Genomic DNA, 20164 nt, shown 5'->3' on the forward strand with positions numbered 1-20164 from the left:
AGGCCGGTGGAGAAGTTAGGGCTGAGCCCACGTGGAAGGGAGGGGTGGCTGCGGGGGGAGAGGAGGGACAGGTCTCTGGGCCCAGTTTGCATCATCAAGGAGCTGACCAGGCAGCCAGGGTTGGCTTGAGCTTTGGCTGAAGTGTGCGCTGCTCCTAGAATAACGTAACAAATTAGTCTGACTTCAGTCTCAAGTGTACCTCAAAAGTAACATCAGTAGGCCCTGAGTTATACTTGGCTGAGGTTGCAGATCCTGCTGTGCTCTCCAATCTAGTTGACTTTCTTCAGACCTTCAGAATGTGTGGTGGGCTGTGCCAGTGATTCAAACTTGGCTATAAGAATCTGTAACTTCCCCACACTACCTGTTGTGGCTGTGTTAGTGTGGCGATCTAAGGGGACTTTGCAGAGGAGGATATATTTTACTGAACCGATTGAAATTAAACAAGGGTAAATGCAATAGTGTTGCTCATAGTATTTATTGGAATAAGGATGGGGAAGGAGAAGATTGAACAATAATGCTGGAAGTGGTTTGTCTTAGAAGAGAAGATGACAGGAAGAGCTAGAGCCAGAGCAAGAGGAAGGCCTCCGGGACAGGAGACTGCTGTTCCTTCTGTAGGAGCTGCATCTGTAAGTTGGTTCTCTTTCTAATTAGCACAGCTAGGCTTTGAAATGTCGTAGCTCAACTGCTTCCTATTTTAATATCAAATAGATGATGTATGTGTATATGTATATATTATGTCACATGTACAGTTACATTCTTTTTATTGTGGAAGTTTTTGTATGCTTGCAAACAAGTACTTTATTGTAATGCAGTTGTCGTAATAGAGCTAGTGGAAATAGGTAGATGTTATCATAGTCTGCTTTGTCTACTGTGATACCCTGCAGAGAAGCAGAATGTATTAGGCTGCTGTTGATGCATATTTGGGCAGAACCTGGGTCTGGCAGGTGTTCTGACCTGTTGCTGTTGTTTTTAATTTTAACATCAAGGACTTTATGTCTCTGCATTTGAGCTAGTGTTTAGGGCTTGTTTTGGGCATATATGCCTTGTTCAAGCTGTAGCTTGAAAATGGCTGATACTTCTTTATTTGCAGCCATTGCCACATACCTGAAGATTTTTTAAAGCAGTTCCTCAAATCTGTCAGTAATTAATAATCGTCTTTCATTTGACAATGTGATTAGACTGGAGGAATGTTCCTGGTCCATTTCTTGTCAGTGTCAGATGAGTTTAAATTGTGATAGAAGGTAGTTTACTGTTCTGTTTCTCAAACAGTGAAATGTGTCTTGCCTTAGCAGTAACATTGATGCACCTCTTGAGCCTGGGACAGAATTTATAAACCTAAGAGACCTGATTACTTCAAAGTTGGTCTCTTTGACTTGAATAGAATTGTTAGCAGAATTCAGGAGGTGACATCAGTGTCCTGCTGTGGGTGAAGAGGAAAGTAAAGGAAACAGTGAGGCTTAGGTTCTTTACGTGGACTGTGAATATTGATGCAGTCTGACTGGAGAAAAGTCTGGTTTGGCTTTTTTTTCTATACAGGCTGCCACTGTTCTACTGTGTAGACTGCATGTATCTCCCTCCAAGAGGGTTAGTTCCAGAAGTGTTTCCAAAGACATGTTGAAAAGAGACTGTGGAATGACTAAGAGGGTTTATATTAGATGTTTGGAGGATGAGGGCTTAGGCATGCACTCTGTCTTAGTTTAAGTGAGAACATAATCTGTGCTGATCGTGGGGAAAGATGGGAACAGCTAGCCATGTATTGTAGAAGTGAACCGTACCATTCAACTTTTATACTAGACTGATACAGAGGCATCATGGTACACCAAGTTCTTACTACTGAGGTTTTTATCAAAAAGTGTTAGTGAGATTTAAGGAAGTCAGGGGCCTGCCTTTCCTTGCTAATGTCCTGACAGTCCCGTGATCTTTCTTGCTGCAGAGGTAGGAAAGAGGGTAGTTGGTCGTCTTGGCCACCTGTGCACAGTGCCAGCTCATATTCGGTTGGCTGTCAACCAGCACCCCAGATCCCTCTCTGCCAAGCGAGCATCCAGCCACTTATCTCCAAGTCTGTAGCATTGCATGGGGGTTTTGTGACCCAAGTGCAAGACCCAGCACTTCGCCTTGTTGAACCTCATACAGTTGCCCTTGGCTTATTGATCCAGCCTTCCTACCCTCGAGCAGATGAACACTCCTGCCCAATTTGGTGTCATCTGCAAACTTACTGCACCCTCATCAATAATGACTTGACATGGTGCTCTGCTCTGATCCTTCAATGGGTAGGAAAGGAATATAGTCAGCTCAGGATAGTGGGGCTCAGTGCCTAGCCGTTGGACTAGGGAATCCATGTAGGCGATATTGCCGCTTCCTTCAGGGCAAGGATGGACTATAGGTGAGAGAGGCAAAGCAGAACTGATCTTTCCTGAACTAATTTTATAAATACTACAGGGAGCACAAAACTTGTGATGATAGGCTGTTACTGTGATAGTGACTGATAATTTTCGCATATACTCTTTAGGGTTATATACATTTGATCTTTGCAGTAGTGCTTATGGGTGTTTACAGACTTCTTAGAGGGTATACTTTTGACAGTTCTTACAATGTGTGAAAATAAGGTGGAGAGTGTAAGAACAGAGAGGCCTGCTTAGTTAGTGAACTTGTGTTCAGTGTGAGAACATGCATATGGGAATCACAACACATGTGCCAAGAGCTCTGAGAGCAAAGGAGTAGAGGAGCTCCAGCAATGGATTGCTGGCAGGTTGCGTGACACTGGTTAGGGTGTGTTCCTGCTGCTGTGTCGTAGGACAAGACAGAACCAGACTGGCTGTGTAGCTCTGGTTTCATGATCATCCTTGATATTGGCCTCTTGCTTGCTTACACTTAAAGTAGAGAACTTGATTAGACTGCAGACTGGTAACATGAAGCTCTGAATTGTGGGATTGCTCATGGCTAAAGGTTGTATGTTGCAGTTCTTCCAGGCATGACATGTTTTAATATTATTTATTCACTGGACGCTAAAATTACAAAAGATTTTTTTATAAAATAAGTAGTTAGCTACTTGAAGTATTAGAGGGATTGTTAAAAATGAGAAGTCCATAAATTTTAGTTGGAAAGAGAAGATTTGCATTTACTGCTAGTTAAATGAGTATTAACTTATAAAAAAATTTCCTGAACCCCATTATTTTGGAGTTTGAAGTACAGAGTAATAACTCTGCTACTTAATACAGGAAAAAAGATTTAACCTTACGTAACTGTTACACCTGCATATTCAAGTATTCTGTACTTGGTTAGTGCCGTTGCTTTGCTGTACTCTTGGAAGTATGCCGTTTCTTCAATTGCAGTATGAAAAGTTGTTCCGAACTATTGCAGGTTCAAAAGACTTTGCAAAGTCAGCCACTTCCTGGCCATCTGCAACCTCAGCAGCCACGTGTTCCTCCATCAGTACCAGAAGAACCTGGTGGCCGTGGACGACAGAGGGGCCCTCAGAGTCTTCCACAAGACCAGGACAGGAGAAGGCCCGAAGGTTAGAAAGGGTGAAAAAGTTCATTGCCCACAAGAGCAAGTGTTTTGAAGAGCTAAGACTGTATTTCTAATCTTTCATTTCAAAATGAGGTTTGTTATTAAAATATGGAACAGTTCACTGTACGTACCCTGTGATGGTAGTATTGTTGTTCTAAGGTGCAGTATAGCTGAACCAGGAATTTTGAGAAACTACCTTAAGTGTGCTTTACTCCATCTGTACCATATCCTCTATCAAAATAGTTAAAAATAAATTAGAAAGCAGTTGGCAGAATTAACTGCATGAATACCAATAGTAAATTTGATTTTGATATTTCATTGTTTTTCTTGAATCTTAATAAGGAAATTAAACTTTCTTACCTATTTCACATCACAGTGTATTTAAACACTTTGGTGCTAGATGGAGCAGAAGGGAAAGATCTGTCTCGCTGTATTTGCAGAGGAGGTTATTGATTTGAACGGTTTACATCTCTCTTCATCTGGCTAGTGAGCTGTTCTGTTTGCTTACTAGTTAACTCTGGTTTAGTCTGTAAATCTTAGAAGCTAATATGTGTTACCTGAATGCTACTTTAAGATGAATTTACTACATAGGAAAAGCTGAAACTTAACATTTCATTATGTCTTTTAATTTTATATATATATGACTTTCAAAATTGAATTGTATTTGATTCTTATTTGTATATAAAAATTGATTGTAATTATTCCTCTTCTTCAAATTTCAAAACAATAGGGTTACAGATTTCGGCAGGATTTCAGGAATTGTCTTTAGCAGATAGGGGTGGACGTCGTAGAGATTTCCATGACCTTGGGGTAAATACTCGGCAAGCCATAGAACATGTTCAAGAATCAAAAACTGGTATGTTGAGATTAGACTATGTATTAGGCATATAAGTTTAGATTAGACTATATATTAGACATATAAGCAAGTTGAAATGAAAAATACTTTTGCTTTGTTTCTGCTTTTAGTTTCCCCTAGAAAGCAAAATAAAATAATCTTCACTGTGTACTAGAAAAAATTCTAAGTTGCTCCCGATATCTGAAGAGGAACAGCAAGATGACATGTCTGATGGCAAAGTGCTTCAGACAAGTTGTGTAGCATTTTAAATTGCTGTGTGGTTCTTGTATGTTCCCAGTGTCCAATTCTTCAACCAGGACTCTTCAGGACTCTGTAGGTTTGCTTCTAGAAGTTCCAGTTTGTAACGCATTGATCTAACCAAAATCATAAAGATCTCCTAATAAATGTGCAATTGAGACCTTTTCTGAAGAACCTTTTTAGTTTAAATAAAAGGCGCTATGTTGCTTTCCTTGAGATGAAATCATGCATATGAAAAGAAGTAAAAGGAGGCTGTCATGAGTGCTTTCTGTCTAAATTGCAAACTTTTAATGTTCAACAGTGCAGGTCCTGTGCTGATAATAGTTTTGTATTGCAAGTGACTCTGTGAGACATCACAGCAACATAACAGCAACTGTGGTCCACTTTTACTTAATTGAATGATAACTGGAGCATGCCACAGGCCCAGGACTTAGTTCTGCTCAAGTCACTTTGGGCCAGAAGCAGTATAGTTGTTTTCTTTCTCACCTAGATTTTCTATCTAGAGCTATGCTGATGCTAGGTCGTGGATTGATGTAGTTAGTAGGCAGCTGTATTGGTGGCCTTTTGTTTTTTCTTTATAGCTTTACATAGTTTTTAAGTATGATATCCACTCTTTGTATGTGGTAGGATTTTTTTGTTTTCATCTGGGGTGTTATATTTCAGATAGGAAAAAATGGGTGATGAAAACCAAACTAAATGAATGATCTATAATTGTCTGCAATGTATTTTTAGTATTAGACTTTTGTCTTTAAAAGAAAGTGAAATGAGATATGAAAAAATAGGAAGAAATACTTTAAATAAGGAAGTGATCTGGAGCTAGTTCTTACTGTTGTGGGTTTTTTGTTTGTTTGCTGGTTTTTTCATTTGAAAAATCTTGAAATACCAAAGGAAATGTCGTCTTGTCACATATGAATGGGAAAGTGGGTATCTCTAGTGATTGATACTCTGTTAGTTTTTGTTCTATGTTTATGACTCATGTAAAGAAAGACTAATTTGTCCACAAAGGAAGTTTATGTTTTGGTGGAAATTCATCTCTCTAGTACCTGGTGCTAATTCTTTGGGAGACAGGTTACTGTTCTAAATGCTTACTTCATTTGATGCAAGAGTTTTCCTGACAACTGAAGGAATTATAAAAAGCTCTAATAAGCGGGTGGGTGTCTGTGATAACATATGCTGTGTGAGCATTTCCTACAGCTTACTGAGCTAGAACAGTTGCAGAAGACAACTGACCTCTAATCTTTGTCTGAATGCCTTAGGTTTTTTTTAAATTTCTCAAAGCTATTGAATTACTCCAAACTGGTAAAATTTTGTGACTACTAAGATGTTTACCTTTCATTTTAGGTTCTTCAGGTGTCATGATAAAATTAACTACAAATTACTTTCGTTTGACATCTCGACCCCAATGGGCTTTATATCAGTACCACGTTGGCTACAGTCCTGAGATGGAAGCACGCCGTCTTCGATCAGCTTTGCTCTTTCAGCACGAAGAGCTGATTGGAAAGACACATGCATTTGATGGATCGGTATTATTCTTGCCAAAAAAACTAGGGAACAAGGTGTGATATGAGAATGCTATTTTGTTTTTCAGCTTGCATTTTGTGATGCTTCTTGTTTCTTCCTGGTTTGGATGAGGTTAGAGAATTGATATCCCACCAGCAACATTTAGTTGGATTGAATATATTAGTATGAGCTAATTTGCATGTGTAGAGAAATTTGGTAATGGACTTCTGGTTCTAATGCTTAGGTTCTGCAGGGGAGAATAATCCTCTGTACAGAAGCAGATAGTACAGACAGTATTTTTTCTTTAGTTTTCTTTCTTCTCAGATCTTTGCCTAACTTCTGTGTTTTAACATCCAACATATTTGAAAGGGTGGATGTATTGGGTGTACGTGGCAAGGTTTTGGTAGCTGGGGTGGGGGGGGTCTGGGGCAGCCCCCGTGGGAAGAGGTTAGGGGCTGGCCTGTGCTGTACACAGCCTTTTCCAGCTGGCTTCCAAATGGACCCACTGCAGACCAAAGCTGAGCCCATCAGTAAAGTTGATGGCACCTCTGTGTATTTAAAAAGGGGGAAAAATGCCAGAGCAGAAGAAAAATCTGAGAAGAAAGGAGCATCAGAGGGAAAATGCCATGTACTGATGGTAACCCCTGCCCCCTCTGCCCCTTGTGCCTGCCTCACTGAAGGGACTGAGTGTAACCAGTGATGGTAACGGAGAGGGGCAGAGGAGTCCAGAGCGAAGTTGAGCCTGGAAAAGAGAGAGGAGAAGATGTCTTCACTGTGTGTTTTAATGTTTGTCTTTTTGCCTCCCAGTACCTGAATTAGTAATTAAATATATATTAACTGGTGATCCATTAAGTTTATTTCCTCAATCTGAGTCTTTTTCCCATGATGGTAATTGGTAAGTTGTCTCCCTGTCTACATCTTGAATTCAGTTGCTTTGGGGATAGCCTCCATTCTAATCCATTTGTCCTCTTCACACAAATGAGTGAAGCATTCTTGGTTGTAGTTTACAGTCATAGGAAGAAATCAAATTCCTGTTTCTGCCAACTCTTGAATTATTACTTAAGAATCTTAATGTACAAGTCCAATTCGATATTAATGGAGCAAAGTCCAGATATAGCACTGTTTGCCTCTAGTTTTATTAACCTAACTTCATTTTCTCAGGTTACTGAAGTGTTTAGTAGGACTCGAAATGGAGAGGATGTGAAGATAACAATCACGTTGACTAATGAGTTGCCACCTACTTCACCTACATGTTTGCAATTTTACAACATCATTTTTAGAAGGTTTGCTGTCCAAGTTACGTCTGTATAAGAAGTCATTCTGAAAATGTCTGACTTAAGTTTTTCCTTTACAAAGAATGGACTAGAAATCAATATTACAAATGTAAATTTTTAAACCTTCGGAGCTGCTGTTACTAGTGGCCAACCACATCTGGCAACATTTTACTGTGCAGTTATATGCCTGTTTCTGGCATGTGTTTGTGTGAATTGAGTCTATACCTTTTCCCTGAACAAGGAAATTCACACTGGAGTGTGCTGACTGTTGTAGGCAATTAGTCCTATCCCTGCCCTCCTTTTGTGTCTCTGATTTGCCTCTTAAATCAAATAGTAGTGCAGGACCTTGAACTGGCAAATTACTTTTTTTGCTGTAGTCTTTCCACTTAACCTTGGTGCCTGGGCTACCGGGTTCATCTGAAATGTAGCTTGTTTAGACTGCTACCTTCAACTGTTGGTGAAGGGTGGGGTTGTATGCTAACTTGTTCTCAACTGATTGTCATTAATAAGTGTCCATGGCCTTTCTAAATTGAGTTTAATGAAAAGTTCACATTCGTGACTGTTTCATGTAGTCAGATGAATAAACAATGAGGTTGTGCAGAGGGATGGGACTGTGCATAGTTTGATAAACTGAATAATAACAGTAAATGACATCCATGTTTCAACTTCTAGGCTTTTGAAGATGTTGAATTTGCAGCAAATTGGACGTAATTATTACAACCCCAGTGACCCAATCAGCGTCCCTAATCACAGGTTTGGCAAAAAGGATATTCAGCTTTAGGAGGGGTGCAGGGAGAAAGGGTGATATTTTGATTACCACTCTGGTGGTTTATCTCATAATAAAACCATGGACTTAAAAACTGGTATTCCTGGGAAGCATGAGACCTTGTTCTCCTAACTTAGTTTCTTCTATGTGTAAGATCTCATTACTCTTTAGCAGTGTGTGTTCTGCTATTACATTTTTCCTCCAATGCTGGAAACCTTGCTTAGATGTGTGTAAGGCTGAGATCACCGAATACTTTAATTGTAATGCTCAGGAATGTCCGGCCTTCATTCTGAAGGCCATTTAATCTGCTGTGTAAATTCCTATCTGGCCGTACCCAGCTGAATGGGTAGTTCTGGAACTCCCCTGTTGCTAGCTGTCATGTCTTGTAGGGGGTCCTGGAAGGGAACGGGGACATTGTGACTGATGCTTCTGGCTAGCCCTAGGCTTACTGTACAAGTTAGTAAGCCTGAGTTTGACTGGGGCCCTGTCATATGGCTGTGGTGTATTCCTTGCCATTAACCTAGCTTACATAACCCGGTTGATGGACAATGTGCTACTAGATAAACTGTTGGTCTTTTTCTCCTTAAAGTATATTGGATACCCGTACACTCTGTATTTAAGGTGTTTAATAGCATGAGATGGATTTCTTAGGTTTTGAGGCATCCTTTCTTTCACTTCAGTTATATTGCTACATCATTAGATTATTTTTTTTATCTTAAATTGACTAAAGATACCTGCATTTACAATATTTTTGGTTTTGTTAACTTTCAGGAGCTGGTTTATATTTGGATAATGGTTTCTTTGAGTCCTGGCTGCTTTCTAATGTCTGGGAAGGTGGACAGAGATAACTCAAGGGGTGAAACTAGAGATTCTTTAAAGCACATTAAGGTTCTTTATGTTCTCTTTTAACAGGTTGATGATTTGGCCGGGCTTCACAAGTTCTATCCTCCAGTATGAGGAAAACATTATGTTATGTACAGATGTGAGCCATAAGGTTCTTCGCAGTGAAACAGTGTTGGATTTTATGTACAGTCTGTATTACCAGGTTGAAGAGCAAAGATTTAGAGATGCCTGTGCTAAAGAGCTGATAGGTTTAATTGTCCTTACAAAGTAAGTCTCGTTGGACTCCTGTCACCTTAGAGATCTATTCATTTTTTTGGATGTTCCATGTCCTGAAGTGTACAACAAAGCATCAGAAAGCATGAAAATTATGTCATTGTCAAGCTAGCAAACTAATTGAGGTGACAGCATTTACAAAAGCAGGAATTACATACTGGGTTAGTTCTGTTTTCATTTGGTTTTATTACAATTTAGCTTTTAGTAGAATTGATAGCCTGTTACAATTGAAAACTTGAAGTTATTGCTGCTGATAGGAGCAAAACTTAAACTTAGTGAGTATTGCTATTAAGTTCTTTGTCCTGCAGTTCTATTTCTTTTCTATTTGAGTTAAGACTTAAACAATTTAATCTTTTTTTTTTTTTTTTTTTTTTCCCCCATCTAGGTACAATAACAAAACATACAGAGTTGATGACATCGACTGGGATGCCAATCCACAGTGTACCTTTAGAAAAGCAGATGGTTCTGAGATATGCTATGTGGACTATTATAAAAGGGTATGGAAACTTAACTGTCAGTGTGTACATTATGCTTTAACTTGAAACATTAGAACATTGTTAGAGGTTTACTTATGATGCATGGAATTGAATCTGGCCAGGAAGGTCTTTTCCAACCAAATGATTCTATGATTCTACAAGTAACTGAGGCAGCTGGCTCATGTCATTGTGAGGCCACTGCCAATAATCTTTGAATGACTGGTGGTGAGAGGGAAGAGTGCCTGAGGACTGGAGGAAATCAAATGTCACTCCTATCTTGAAATCAAGGAAGATGACACAGGGAACTACAGGCCAGTCAGCTTGACATTGATCCCTAGGAAGGTGATGGAGCAGGTAATCCTGGAAACCATTTCCAGGAATGCGAACAACAAGAAAGTCATCAGGAGTACTCAGCATGGCTTCACTGAGGGAAAGTCATGCTTGACCAACTTGATAACCTTCTACGATGAAATGACTGGCTTGGTAGATGAGGGGAGAGCAGTGGGTGTTGTCTGCCCGGACATCAGTAAGGCTTTTGACACTGTCTCACTCTCACTGTCTCTCCTCTACTGATCCTTGTAGAGAAGCTGATGAACCGTGGGCTGAATGAGCAGATAGTGGACTGAAAGCTGGCTGAATGGCCGGGCCCAGAGGGTGGTGGCTGGTGGCAAGATATGTAGTTAGAGTCCAGTAACTAGCGGTGTACCCTGGGGTCAATACTGAGTCCGGTCCCGTTTCATGCCTTTATTAATGATTTGGATGATGGCACAGAGTGCACCCTCGGCAAGTTTTGCTTATAATTTACTGGACGTACAATATATGGACAGCAATCTTAAAAGAAATTACTGTTTGATACTTTTGGGTCTTTGAAACAAAGTTTATATATGTCTTTCGTAGCCTAACCTCCTCTACCATTGAGGCCTACCACTGTAACTGTGAAATCATTTTGCACATTAGTTTCAACTGTAAATCAAGATGGGACTTAATAAACCAGAAACAAAATTTTTATTATCCATTCTAGTTCAGGATGGAGTTAATGAATGATAAATTTTCTCTGCCTCTGCTGTGATCTCACTTTCTTGTTTTTAAATGCTATCCTTTGGATGGTTTCTGAGGTGTGGTTCTCTTTAAGAAAAAGTTAAACTATGAAGTATGTTTGTTGACTCAGCTTGTGTCACCTTTTTGTGTGTTGGGGTGTATTTTTCTTTTCTGAACTAAATTAATGACTGCTGGACAGACAGACTCTTGCCAGATGCAAGGAAAGGTTGTGGGAGGGTTAAATTTTAGAAACTTTCTTGGAATCTTGTTTGGTTTTTGTGATGTCTTGAATTAAATCGCTCTGTAGGGCAAGAACCTTGTCCATTACTGAACTGGAATGAGCATCCTAATCTTAAGTTAGATACTCTGGGTGATAGTGCCTCAGGCAAGGCAGAAGCATTGCTCCTGTTGTCTCTTACAAGTCAATAATTTGGTGGAACCAATAGAGAGAATCGTGCTTTCCTCTTTGGCCTTTTCTGACAAAACCAGTTTCTCTCAAGTTAGATGTGCTAATTGGAAAAAGTTGCTGTTTGCTTTTGTTTTGGTTTTGTTTGTTTTTAGGAAAAATACTCATTTTGTAAAGTGAGCATTATTATTAAGAAAACTGAATATTGTTGTGAATAAACTAACATGTGATATATTTCTGTATAGCAATATAATCAAGAAATCACTGACTTGAACCAGCCTGTGTTGATCAGTCAATCTAGGAGGAGGAGGGGAAGCATGATGCCAGGACCTGTGGTTCTAATTCCAGAGCTGTGCTTCCTAACAGGTACTGTAGCATTTTTTCATATCAAAGCATCTGTCAAACCATAATGCCTACTGAAACTGGGTTTTTGACAGCAGCTTCTTGGCAAGTTATGTAGAATGTTTTGTTTGTATAAATGTGAGTTTAGAAACAGGTTCTGTAGCTAAAAGATTAGATATTTAAATGAGGCTGAAAAGTTTGAGGGATTTTGATGTTGCATAGTCTTTATGTGCGGTGTTCAACATTGGCCCACTGATAACTTATAGAGCTTTTTGGTGGTAGAACTTCTGTTGAAAAAGAGAAATTTACTATCAATTGATAATTTTGTAAGATGCATAAATATGTATTTTCCTCTGAGATACTCACTTTGCACTGGCAGTACCTGTCCATCCCAGCACTGTTTTGTTTCGCTTTGGAAATATAAAGAGCTGTGTGTCTTGCATGGTTTCCTCTCAAGTGTAAAAATATGGAATTTTTTTTTCTATGCAGAGGGGGATGTTATGTCCAGGGAGCAACTGAAAACCTTGATTACTACTGACAGCACTCTATGTGTCTGCAGTACAAGCATAGTTAATCTGCATGACTCACAACTTAGTCCTTACTAACTTTTACTCAGAAGAAGATTTTGCTGTTAACAGGATTAACTGAGAAGATGCGTAATGATTTTAATATGATGAAAGACTTGGCTATTCATACACGACTGCCACCTGAGCAAAGGCAACATGAAATTAGAAGGCTTATCGACTACATCCAAAAGTATGCTACCTTAATACCTTCTGTACTTCTTTGCCATGAAAAATGTGTATGATAAACTTCTTTTTGCAACCAACTTCGGAAATCGTGCTGGTTTTAAAAAATGAAATTCTCAGCAAGAACAAATTTCTTTATGTTTTAATTTAAATCTTGTTTTTAAACAGAGATGACAATGTTCAGAAGGAACTCCGAGACTGGGGTTTAAGCTTTGATTCTAATTTATTATCCTTTACGGGAAGAGTTGTTCAAGGAGAAAAGATCCTTCAATCAGGAAGTGTGGTAAATAAAACAACTTCTAAAATCTTCTGGATCTCCTGCTGATGAAGCAAGTTCTTAAGGAAGGCAATGCTACTTGTTGGTTTATAAATGAAGGATTATGAGTGAAAACCTCTTTGTCCAAACGGGAGACCCGTAAATTTCTTAAATTGTTTACAAGTTCCGTTTAGAAACACCTGAAGATTTTTCTGGCTTGCTAACAACAGAGTCTTCCTTGCAAAACAGTCCCTCCATCTAAACAGTCATTTCAGATACAACCTAGGAGACTAGAGATGTTTCTAACTAGTTTCCATTTATTAAAATACCAGGGCTTTGAGATGAAAAGTCACTAACTATTTCAATTCGGTAGATAGAACACATACAGTATCTGTTCACTGAAAGGTGGGGTGACTCTTCAGTGTGAATAACAGATTTCAAATAAGACATAGATTGCCATAAAACATTACATATTTGCTCTGTAATAGAGGTCTTTTGTTTGTTTAGAAGTGGATGCTAGATGGAAAAGGGCATGCTATGGCATCTTGATTTGTATTTGGTAAAGCTTATTCTTATTATTGAAAAGATCTGATATCTTCCTTATGATAATACTTCTCTTTTTCTCAAGCAGTTACCTTATTAAAAGAAAAATGGGAGAAAAATAAGTCAATACATAAACAGCTATGTCTTTGTAGCACAAAAACTGTTCAGCAAATAGTAATGACTTACATAGGCTAAAATCATAAGTGTCTGCATAATTATGAATGAAACATTTGAAGAAGATTTCTTGAAAGGGCTAGATAAAGCTTACTTTAAATTAGTGACAATAGCAGTTAAAGAACTGATAAAAATAATTTATTCTAGGCAGAAGTGTTACAGTCTGTTTGTGAAGTGTATCAGGAAGTAGTTGTGGTACAGCTTGCTTGGTGGGGTGTTGATTTTTTTCTCTCTCATCTTATTGACAGTTTGATTACAATCCTCAGTTTGCTGATTGGTCAAAGGAGACTAGGGGAGCTCCCTTAATCTCTGCAAAGCCTCTGGACAACTGGTTATTAATATACACACGGCGCAACTATGATACTGCTAATACATTACTTCAAAATCTGTTTAAAGTCACACCATCTATGGGAATCAGAATGAACAAGGCAACCATGTAAGTGTCTTTAGAAAGCTGATGGAAAAATCACTTTATACTTATTAAGGTCTATCTTAGCATGCTTAGGGTGTTAAATGAGGAGGTAGTATAGTATGTCACATTACCGACTTCTGTGAGATTTTTAGTAGAACAAAGTTGCTTTCAGTATGCAAATGGTTTGGTTTAATCTAGTGACTGATTTTCTTACTCGTACTTTTATTTGTGAGTGCTTTCAGTGGGGGTTAGAGCATGCCAAAACCAAACAGTATTAGATACACAGTCATTGAACAAAACCGTCTCAAGTGGAGCTATATTTTATACAAGAAGGAATATGTATTTTCTTACTGACCTTGGACATACTCTGTTTTGTTTTCATTGCAAGTATCTCCCTTTGAGTACCTGTGCTTGCTTTTAACTTTGAATTTCATTGCTCTTGTAAGCCTAAGATGGGGATGATTCCTCTTAATCTTCAAAATGTCTGAAGACTGTACGTTTATTAATAGCTATAAGCGTGACACTTCATACAATGCTGATGCATAATGAGCATTTTGTAGTTGTTTTTTCTGTAAGCATTTTTTCTCTTCCTTTTCAGGATTGAAGTAGAGGATAGAACAGAAGCTTATTTAAGGGTCTTACAGCAATGTATTACCCCTGACACAAACATAGTATGTATTTGAATCCGTAATTTCAAATCATGTTAATCTCTGTAATTGGTGTTTTAAGACTAGTGGGTTTCATTCTCAGAAATAGAACTCTTGGCTTCTGAGTATCTACTACGTGCTTAGTCATACTCCTGTTCAAACTCCAGACTAACTAGGAGTATCCTTCTGGAAAAGAGCCTTTGTACTTGGCTCTGAAGTACAGACACTGAAACTTCCCAGGTATTGCTTTCACTGTGAGCACTTGAGTATTTCTCATGAGCATAAGAAACTTTTCCTAAAGAACTACAACTGTTATACAAATCGGAGAATGCAGCTGCTTAAAAACATTTTTTTTTTTTTCTTTACAGGCAGTTTGTGTTTTGTCTAGTTCCCGAAAGGATAAGTACGATGCTATCAAGAAATACTTATGTACAGATTGTCCCATTCCAAGTCAATGTGTGATTGCTCGCACTTTAAGCAAGCCTCAGACTGCTATGGCCATAACAACAAAAATTGCCTTACAAATGAACTGTAAAATGGGTGGAGAACTTTGGAGTGTTGAGATCCCAGTGAGTAATTTTTTTTTTAAATGGTAACCGTTTTCTTTATTGAGCCTTACTTAAAAAGCAAACCTTTTTCCCCAAAAAAGAAAATTGAGTATTCTTTGTGTAATTTGTTTTGTGTCTGTGAGAAGAGTCATGAAGCTAAATATGACATAAGAAGACATTTAAATCAAGAATTCAGTGCCCATGGTTTACTTAAGTGTCCTGAAACCATACAGCTTATGCCGTGATCTTGTTACGCTATAGAAGGGAGATGATAGGTGCTTTGGCATGTTCTTCACTTACTAAGACATGTTCTGTATTGTCTCCTTCTAAGCTAAAACAGGTAATGGTTGTGGGAATTGATTGTTACCATGACACTTTATCTGGAAAGCAGTCAATTGCAGGATTTGTCGCTAGCCTGAATCAAACAATGACACGGTAAGATTTGAATGCCAAAGTGTTTGGTTTTTTTTTTTTAAAAAAAAAAAAAAAAAAAAAAGCATCTTCCCCTTAACTGAAAACTGAAAAGTAAGGGAAAGCTTGAATGTGGTGGGCCATAACAAAAGTGTCCAAATCTATTTACTGTGTATTGTGAATTGTTTTTTCCACTGCATCCCTTAAGGAGTAGCCTTGTCCTTCCACAGTGCTTGGAAGAGGGGGCGAGTGGTGGCGCAAAGGCTGGGATGCATAAAGGGCATCATGGTGACAGGCTCCTCTCCCTTTTGAGTTGACTTGTGTGAAAGTTGTTTGACTGAGATGAATTGCACGTGGTGGTAAGGTACTTGTCTACCACAGGGAAGTATTCTCATAGCACACTAACTCTTGCTTGACTGCCTTGACCCACGTAGCCGTGAAGACTAAGCGGTCATAGCCATTTAAAAAGTAACTTCACTGAAGTAAGCCTGGGAAATGCTTTATGAAGACTAAGCGGTCATAGCCATTTGTAACTTCACTGAAGTAAGCCTGGGAAATGCTTTGGTCATCTTTTATTTTGTTCTTCACAGGTGGTTCTCCCGCTGTGTTGTTCAAGGCCGTGGGCAAGAACTTGTGGATGGGCTCAAAGCCTGTTTGCAAAGTAAGGGAAGGCTTTCTGCTCTTGTTGAGTCAGATCTAAGGAATGACAGTTTAGCTTCCTCAAAACACACCTGAGCTGCCTTGAAGGGGAGGCATTACCAACTTGCACTTAGATAAAAACAGATTAAAAATACAGTTGTAAATATTGCTAAAAATTAATAGCATTTTGTGTACATTCTTTTGATTCCCATATTTCTTAACAATAATTAAATACTACTACTGCACTTCAAAGAATGACATAAAGGAGACACATTTAAAGGATGGCAGCTCCTTGCTGTGAGAGGCCAGTGGAGTAGATAATCTCCTTAGGTTCTTTCTTTTTGCATTGGTACACAGGTAAATGAGAATTCTTTTTGCAGGTAACAGTTGTGTATCATGATGTGTACGTGTTCTAGGTTACTGAAAGATTGAGGACCTTAGGTTTCAAAACTTACTGCTGTTTTCCAGTAACTAAAATCCATTTTTGTTTTCGAATTAATTGTCATTGTAGCTAACAGCTTTTTTTTTTTTTTTTTTTTTTTAAACTTTCTTCTAAGAGACTGGTTCAAGTGGAATAAGTATTTGCCTTCTCGTATTATTGTGTATCGTGACGGTGTAGGAGATGGACAACTGAATACTTTGGTTAATTATGAAGTGCCTCAGTTTCTAGATTGCTTGAAGAGTATTGGTAAAGACTACAAGTAAGTCTGTTTTCACCAACCCTTTTTTTATACTGCAAGAGAAATATACACTGGGATACAAAAAGTGTTACAGATGAAGATTGAATCATCTTTTCATCCTTATTTATTTTTATTTGAGCTCAGATAACTGCTTTTCTGATGATTGCTTATGTGATTTGAGATACCTAACTTGTAGCATGATAGGAAAAGTCTTTAGTACATGCACCACGTGAGTATTCAATGCACAGGTATACACACAAGCGCATATACTCCTTAAGCATTCTTGATGCATAGGGTAATTAATACTTTATTTCAGCTGGTTGATCATAGCCTGATTATTATCACATGTGTTTGGTAGGTCCATTTATTTCTTTCCTCATCTGAAAGGACTGGCTATTGTCCAGTCACTTATGTTCTGCACAGTTTTCAACATTCTGCTTTAAAACTTACCAACTGCAGTGACTTGATTTCCTAATCTGCTCTGAAGAATGAAAATATTTCCTGACACTGCAGGAAAGCAGAGCACTGAACAAGTTACAGCTGGTAGGGATTGAAGTGCTTGCTGCTTCTGTTTAGCTTCTGTTAGTGGCTTGCTCTTTACCAAAAATACTGTTAAAGCACAGTGTGTCTATATGAAAAGATGAGGTAGAGAGATGGTAGAGATCAGATCTGTATTTAGAAGATCCCTCTTCGGTCCGTGTCTCCCTGTGAAGTTAAATATAAGCTGGATTGGTGGGAAATAGTATCAAAGTCACCCCTGAAACTAAAAATCTAAAGTTATGAACTATGTCCTAGTTAATCTAATTCAGTGAATCAGGGAAGACTTATATGTGAAATTAATGCCCTGGAGAACTCTAAAATTGCTTTAATTTGAAGCTCTAGAGAATCTGCTACTGAGATACTCTCTGCAGTTTTTCAGGATAGTTTTGGGTTTTTTTTCTTCTATTTTCACTTATTTTAGTCCAAGACTCACTGTGATAGTTGTGAAGAAACGAGTGAATACCAGATTCTTTGCACAGAGTGGTGCAGTGCTTAAAAACCCACCCCCTGGTACTGTTGTTGATGTGGAGGTTACCAGACCAGAATGGTAAGTGAGTATGGAAGTAACATTCCTTCTCTTTGCTGGCAACCTGATAATACAGGAAGTAGATCCACTGTTAAATTGATTGTGGGATCAAGTACAAGAATACTTTCCACACTTCAGTCCTTTTGAAAAGAAATCGTAGTGGATGTGTAGATGAGAGGAATGGAGAAGCTTAAGTTTTGTTAATTCATTACGCAATTACTTCATTGTTTCAAATATGTAGTATTTGTATACATCAGAGTATTATATATGCTTTAAGTAAGTGTGCATTTCACTTTTTGGTGTTTCTGGTTTTGATTTTTAAAGGTTTAGTACCAAATGAGTGCCTGTTGATGGGATTGCCCAGCTGCCCTTAACTGAAATGAAATTCTGTCTGTCTATACTTTTGACATTGCGCATAAATTTTTTTCCTTTGTAAGGGTGCTTTTTTTGAGCAAGTGGTGGAACTATTCTTTGGTGGTTGGGAAGTCGCTAGAAGACGACTCAGAACTGTAGAATGACGTGTGTAGGTAAAACCTGTACGCGGATCACGTTGACTTCACTCACTTACTGTTACTAGTGAACGTTTTTGCAAGTCATGATCCATGAAACTCAGGTCAGGTATGTGGGAAATGCAAAGCTTGTTCAGTTCATGACGAAAGGTTTTACTTTGGCCAAGGGATGCTGGAGCACGTAGGAAACGATGCAGTCTCCTGTGGCAGTGCACAGTTCCGATAGGTTGTTTTGCCTTTCTTTTTTTTGTGTTTTGTCAACTCGCTGCAGGTGTTCCAAGTGGTGTGATAGGTGGCAAACACCCCCATGTGGCTCGGGGGAAAACTGTGATGAATGGTTAAGATCTTGATGGTCTTAAGACCTATTCAATATAATAAGATTATTTACATTCTTCTTGATCTCCTGACCTTTCAGAAATAGAGGAAACTGATTATTTTATGACCAAAGCATAGACATACTTTTGGGGTTTACTCTGTGCATAGAGTGACTTGAAGAAAATAAGAAAGACAAATTTGGGGGGATTTGCATTTTCCTAAGAAAAGCAGCCCTTTCTGTACCAGGCTTCTGGGGGTCTGTTTTTTCCATCACAGGTATGATTTCTTTATTGTGAGTCAGGCGGTGAGAAATGGTTGTGTTGCACCCACTCATTATAACGTAATTTATGACACAAGCAAACTGAAACCAGATCATGTACAACGTTTAACCTACAAGCTTTGTCACATGTACTACAACTGGTCGGTGAGTATTTCCTCTGGAAAATGATAATATTTTTTCTTCTCAGATTACTGTGCATCCCTTTGTAGTAACAACCCACAAGAAAGTAGAAAAAGGTATCCTTAAAACACCCATGCAGATCCCAAAAGCCCTCGAGAATGCTTCTTGCCCCAGAGGGGTGGTTTGAGAACTAGGCATTTTGTAATTGTGATCTCTCTGAAGTCTGAAGATTACTTTAATCTTTATTCTCACTAGAAAATACTTCTTGTTTTGAGTATTGTTCCCAAATTCTATGTCAAAACCAAAACTGAGATGATTATTTCTTACCTGTAGAAATACTTATTTCTTTGTGTGGAGCTGGAACCGTGTTCCTCCATTTCCCTTGAGGCTTATACCAAGGTCAGCACACGGTCAGCTCACGCCTGAGGTGTGCTTTAGATTTGTCAGTTTAGTAATTGTAAATATTTCACGGGACTTACCCGTGTCCCACCTTGATGCTGTGGGATCCAGCATCAAACATAAACTGCGTAAGAGGCTTTTTTGGAGTGAGGATGGGAATGGAGTTGGCAAGTTTTCTGCATCTGTTCTTCTTTAAAGCGTGGGGTGTTTAATGCATTCAGTGTCTGTAATGTTGTTGTCACAAATCTGCATGAACTACAGGGAATATAATTGTTACATGTATCCATGTATCCAAACTTCTGAATTCCAGGACTCTCTTTGTTCCAGTGAATGCATGCTTATTTAAATGACTTGAGAATAATAATTTTTTTCTTTTCCTTCTGCAGGGTGTTGTCAGAGTTCCTGCTCCTTGCCAATATGCTCATAAACTGGCTTTCCTTGTTGGTCAGAGTATCCACAGAGAACCGAACCTGCTGCTTTCAGACAGGCTTTACTATCTTTGAAGTTGAGTTACCAGCTAGAAAAAATAGCATAGTTCCTTTCTAGGGAATGTAGAATTGTCTGGGGGGTTGTGTGGCTTTTTGTTGGTGGTTTTTTTTTTTTTTTTCTTAAGAAATGTGCATGGGATAACGAGTATGTGAAGTTCTGGAACTTTATTTTCATTTGGGCAGGAAAAAGCTTGAGATAGCAGATCTACATTTTGAATAGGTCTCTGCTTGCTATAAAAACTATATAATATTTTATTATTTTTTAATACTCACTGGAATTCTTCACAAAAGATTATCGGTTGTTCTTATTTTTATTTATGTTTGGGGAAGGCTTACACAGAATTATTTTTAGCATCAAGTTACATAGTTATGCGTTCCAAGCCCCAGGCTTCTCCAGTTAGCACATT

The 20164-nt window shown here is 38.6% G+C and overlaps 1 protein-coding gene across 1 annotated transcript; it reads left to right on the forward strand.

Annotated features, from left to right (window-relative positions):
• Positions 1 to 545: 545 nt before the first annotated feature.
• On the forward strand, positions 546 to 19772 carry PIWIL1 (piwi like RNA-mediated gene silencing 1). The gene is made up of 20 exons (XM_009639831.1): positions 546 to 626; positions 3385 to 3470; positions 4212 to 4366; positions 5945 to 6159; positions 7265 to 7386; positions 8050 to 8130; positions 9056 to 9253; positions 9645 to 9756; positions 11425 to 11545; positions 12160 to 12277; positions 12439 to 12553; positions 13492 to 13679; positions 14254 to 14326; positions 14671 to 14871; positions 15182 to 15285; positions 15852 to 15932; positions 16458 to 16601; positions 17542 to 17667; positions 18747 to 18894; positions 19656 to 19772. Exons 1-20 carry the CDS (start codon positions 546 to 548, stop codon positions 19770 to 19772), a joined length of 2586 nt encoding a protein of 861 aa, XP_009638126.1.
• Positions 19773 to 20164: the final 392 nt, after the last annotated feature.

The sequence above is a fragment of the Egretta garzetta genome, unplaced genomic scaffold, assembly GCF_000687185.1.
Source record: "Egretta garzetta isolate BGI_Z169 unplaced genomic scaffold, ASM68718v1 scaffold25, whole genome shotgun sequence".
Taxonomy (NCBI): Eukaryota; Metazoa; Chordata; class Aves; order Pelecaniformes; family Ardeidae; genus Egretta; species Egretta garzetta.